The 4,166-nt window shown below is 48.7% G+C and overlaps 1 protein-coding gene across 1 annotated transcript; it reads right to left on the bottom strand.

Annotated features, from left to right (window-relative positions):
* Window positions 1-275: 275 nt before the first annotated feature.
* On the bottom strand, window positions 276-2,468 carry LOC123130066 (F-box/FBD/LRR-repeat protein At5g53840). The gene is made up of 3 exons (XM_044550021.1): window positions 1,469-2,468; window positions 1,159-1,308; window positions 276-1,045 (listed from the first exon to the last, which is right to left on the bottom strand). The coding sequence occupies exons 1-3, from the start codon at window positions 2,402-2,404 to the stop codon at window positions 626-628; spliced, it is 1,506 nt and encodes a 501-aa protein (XP_044405956.1). The 5' UTR covers window positions 2,405-2,468; the 3' UTR covers window positions 276-625.
* Between the last annotated feature and the right edge of the window lie 1,698 nt (window positions 2,469-4,166).

The raw sequence follows: 4,166 nt of genomic DNA, 5'->3' as shown, positions 1-4,166 counted from the left end.
CTTCTGAACTTTCAGCTTCAAATTTTGGCATGGAGAACAAGGGGCTTTCTATTCAATTTTTGTTCGCTGAATTACAAATTAATAAGTGCATGATAGGTGGGTCCAAGTGACAAGATGGTCAATTAGGAACCTTTTTAACAGAAAATGTAACGAGAGTGCCGGCAATGCACAGAAGGATTGTCAAGGCTTCTATCCCTTATACAGAGTCTGAAACTTTGAGCAATTCTCAGTAGTTGTTCCAGAACTTGAAACAAACCAGCGTGTTGAGCATTGAAACTAAGTATAAATCTTGCCAAATTGCAACATTGAGTGCATATACCAACATGTGGAAATCACCTCGAGTGCATATACCAACATGTGGAAATCACCTCGAGTGCAGACACAATATTTATCGTTCAGATAGAAACGTCAAGGAACAGCCACAGTAACTGCATATCCAAGACATGACAAGTCTTTTGCACCCTAAATCCCCAACACCCAGAAAAGGGCTGCTAACTGAACGATGCATCACTAACATTCATACAGAGATACGAGTCAATGAACGCTCCATCAGTACCGCCTTAACATAGAAATAAGTCACTCAAACAGCCAAACGGCGATGCTCTAGCTTCCAAGAAATGCTCCATCAGTGCAGCCCTAACATAGAAATGAACGGGTCACTGATAGAAAGATCAGATGCTTCTTTGTACCAACACAAATGGCCTGCCACGCGCCCACAGACTTCAAAGGAAGGATTGTCCACAACCTTAGTGGCCCACATTCTCTTGGAAGCCAACGGCTGCAGTTTGCGCATGGCCTCACTCATCGCCGCAGAATCCGGACGGGCCAGCACGACTGTCACCTTCTGCAGCAGCACAGCTCTCCCAAGGACCAGCTTCAGGAACCCAACCTCGTTTGTCCCCCCGGTGAACTGATCGAACACCACCCTCTTGACACGCGACTCCACGCATCCGATCGGACCGACCCGCTGCCAGAAGGTGGAACTGAGCCTGTCCCTTACCTTGACTTGGCCATGGTCCTCGTAGTAGTCGGTGTCATTGTCGGACTGCAAAATCAGAGCGCGCCGCCATTCAGTTCAGTGGAAGATGGAACAAACCAAGCAGTGAAAATGGCGATGACGCAAATTGTAAAGGCGGAGAGGGTAAAATGTAAACTCACAGCCATAATGTGCAAGGTCTCTACTTCAGGGAAGCATCTCAAGAAGCCCAGCAAAGTTTTCACTTCAGCAGCGACTCTGAATCGCACCTTGAGAGCTAACACCTTGACGCTTGGAACCACTGTACTTGGGCAAACCTTTGTCACCCCAGCCTGCAAAGCGATCAAATTGATAGTTCAATTCAAGCCAGCTACCACTCAAAGATCACACAATTTATCTTTTTGAAAAGGAAAGATCACCCAAATTGATAGTCTAATTCAATGCAAGTCAAACCAGGTACCAATCAAAGATCACTGAGAGAAATTTGACGACCTTGATGATGGTGTCGCCGATCTCAAGCACGTGCTTGGCCGTGTCCAAGTAGCCGAGCACGGCGAGCTGAGGAGCACGGCCAATCTTGACCTTGATGGTCCTTCCGATTCCAGGCCCAGTGGAGTTCGTGCAGTAGATGATGAGCCGCTGCAGGTGCGGGGCGGCCATGGCGCCGACCTCGTCCACCAGGGAATGCCAGAGCACCACGCAACGGAGGCTTTGGTGGCGGACGCGGACGCGGTCGGGGAGGCAGAAGGTGCCGATGAGCGCCAAGATCTCCAGCTTGGGGCTGCAAGCGAGCATGTACTGGAGGTCGCGCTCCTGGGTGATGCCATGACAGATGCCGAGCTCCTGGAGGTGGGGGAAGACGCCGGGGCCGCGCGGGAGGTCGATGGAGAAAGGGAAGAGCCAGACGCCGAGGTAGAGGCGGCGGAGCGAGGCGCCACAGCTGAGGAGGGATGGCGGTAGCTGCACGGGCATCGCTCCACGGGAGCAAGGGTGGTTGGCGAGGATGAGATCCTCCACGCCTTTGTCGGCCAGGAGGCGGAGCCACTCGGCGAGGAGCGCGTCCTTGTTGGACTCGTCGATGAGGTTGTTGACGAGCCGGACGGAGCGGAAGGGGCCCGGGTGGGAGGCGAGGACGCGGGACGCCGCGGCGGCGTCCGGGAGGAGGTGGGCGTCGTCGAGGACGAGCGGGGCGGCGCGCCAGAGGCCCCGCCAGCGCTGGGAGAGCGCGCCGGTGCGGGCGGCGTCCTTGACGGGGAGGCGAGAGACGACGTTGCAAAGGAGGTCGCTTGGAAGAGCGCTGATGCGGTCCTCGCCGCCGCCGTCCTTGCCGGTGGTGGCGGCGGAGAGGCTGAGGGAGGCGGTGGCCGAAACCGGGGACGCCGGAAGGCAGGAGTGCATGAGTTGTTCGACCCAGAGAGGCGGATCCATGGCGTCGGGCGACGGCGACGACGGCGATGGGGGAGGAGGGTGGCGGCGGCGTGGAGCAGGTGGTGCCCTTCCTTCCGACCAGTGTGAACTGAGATAAAATGATTTTGTTTTTTTAGCGGTATTAAAATGAATTTGGTCTCGCTCAGTTGCTAGGGTTTCGCGTGGGCCTGGGCTGGACAGGAAGAGTCTGGTCTCGGCCTTCTCCCTGTTCATCTGTGATCATCAAGGGTGGGCTTTGGCGTGCTTTCAGTCGCCGCCATGTGTCGCGTTCTAGGTGCTCTCTTTTATTTTTGTTTTTATTTTTTCACACTCGTTTTGGGACTTTTAGGTAGTTTTGTTTTTAGTATTTTTTTCAGATTTTCGGTTTTGCCTTGGTCTTTCTTAGGTTTTTGACAAAAAAAATTAAAATTTTGCAAAACAAAATAAAATTTCCACGAGATGCGCGAACAAAAAATAAATGTGTTTTTTTTTCTTTTTCTTTGTTCCAAGAGAGGCACGGATTTGCCTCTGCGAGTGGCATAGTCGTGCCTCTTGAAAATGGAAAGAAAACACATTTTTCCTTTTTTACCTTCCGTGAGAGACATTGATTTACTCGTGCCTCTTGAAAACAAAAAAAAACACGTTTTCCTTTTTCCCCTTCCGCGAGAAGCATGGATTTTCTTATGTGAGAGGCTAAGTCATGCCTATCAGAAACGAAAAAAAATGTGTTTTCTTTTATTTTCTTCCGTAAGAGGCACACATGTTTGCTTCTGCGAGAGGGACAGTCATGCCTCTTTCCGAAAGGAAAATATTTGTGCTCCCGGTTCGGTCTTTTTGTCTGATTTTTTCATGAAAAAAAAGTTCGTTAAAACCTATCAATATGGAAACTAGTTTTAAAGATCTCGACGCAAGGAATCTCCAACAGTGAAAACGATTAAAGATTTGGACACAGGGTTTAAGAGATAAAACGAGTGCATGCTTTTGTGTTGCTATGTATTTACTCTTGTACTGCAATTTGGTAAACAAACAAAAGTGAGTGTTTGAGGTCAATATTAGTAACCGACCCATGGGACAAAAGAGACCTGATAGTTGATTTTCCGTGTATCATGCATATCGTGCGTTTCGAGCCCTTGGGTTTTATCACAACTACTCTGCTATCTTCTTTATGTGTATGCTGGAAACCTGCCTTATGTGTCAAGGGTTGGAGATGGTCAAGGGTTGGAGATGGTGCCGATTAAGGTTGTGCTACAACTTCAAAACAAACTTGTGGTATGTAGTAGGGTGCTTTTGGTTGCAATATGGTCATCTATATTTGACCTGGAGTTTATCTTGTCTGACAATGGTGGTGTATGTGCTGCATAAGTTGGCGACAACATCATTGATGTTTAGTTTCTGTGTAATGTGCAATTAGTATATTAATTAAGGCTCTGTATTTGGTCAAAGTGGTTGTGATCTTGCTGTGTGCCTGCTAAAGGTACATTTCGTTAAAACCCGGATATTTGGAAGTAATGACAAAATCAAAGACCTTTCATTAAGGATCCAGTATCTGAAACTTGTCAATTTGCTCTGATCTGCTAATTGTACTGCATCAAATTACTATTTTACTTGAATGTCATTCCATTGTTTATTTATAAATATGAGCCATGCATGTTCGATGACAGTGGTAGCATGTGTTTGGCATGTTCATCTATCTCAGTCCTTCAAGGCACATGCCAAATGCAAGCAATCAGTTTTTGCAGGACGGCAGACCACACACATAGTTTGTTGAGTCCGTCAAGTTTAT

Source organism: Triticum aestivum, chromosome 6A, assembly GCF_018294505.1.
Source record: "Triticum aestivum cultivar Chinese Spring chromosome 6A, IWGSC CS RefSeq v2.1, whole genome shotgun sequence".
Classification (NCBI taxonomy): domain Eukaryota; kingdom Viridiplantae; phylum Streptophyta; class Magnoliopsida; order Poales; family Poaceae; genus Triticum; species Triticum aestivum.
This window is presented reverse-complemented; position numbering and strand designations above follow the sequence as displayed.

Excerpts from the sequence above, each read along its gene's own strand:
- LOC123130066 (XM_044550021.1), bottom strand. The coding sequence starts at position 2,404 with ATGGATCCGCCTCTCTGGGTCGAACAACTCATGCACTCCTGCCTTCCG. Across the intron at positions 1,309-1,468 it reads TCGGCGACACCATCATCAAG|GCTGGGGTGACAAAGGTTTG; the intron begins GTCGTCAAATTT and ends ATCGCTTTGCAG. Across the intron at positions 1,046-1,158 it reads AGACCTTGCACATTATGGCT|TCCGACAATGACACCGACTA; the intron begins GTGAGTTTACAT and ends CTGATTTTGCAG.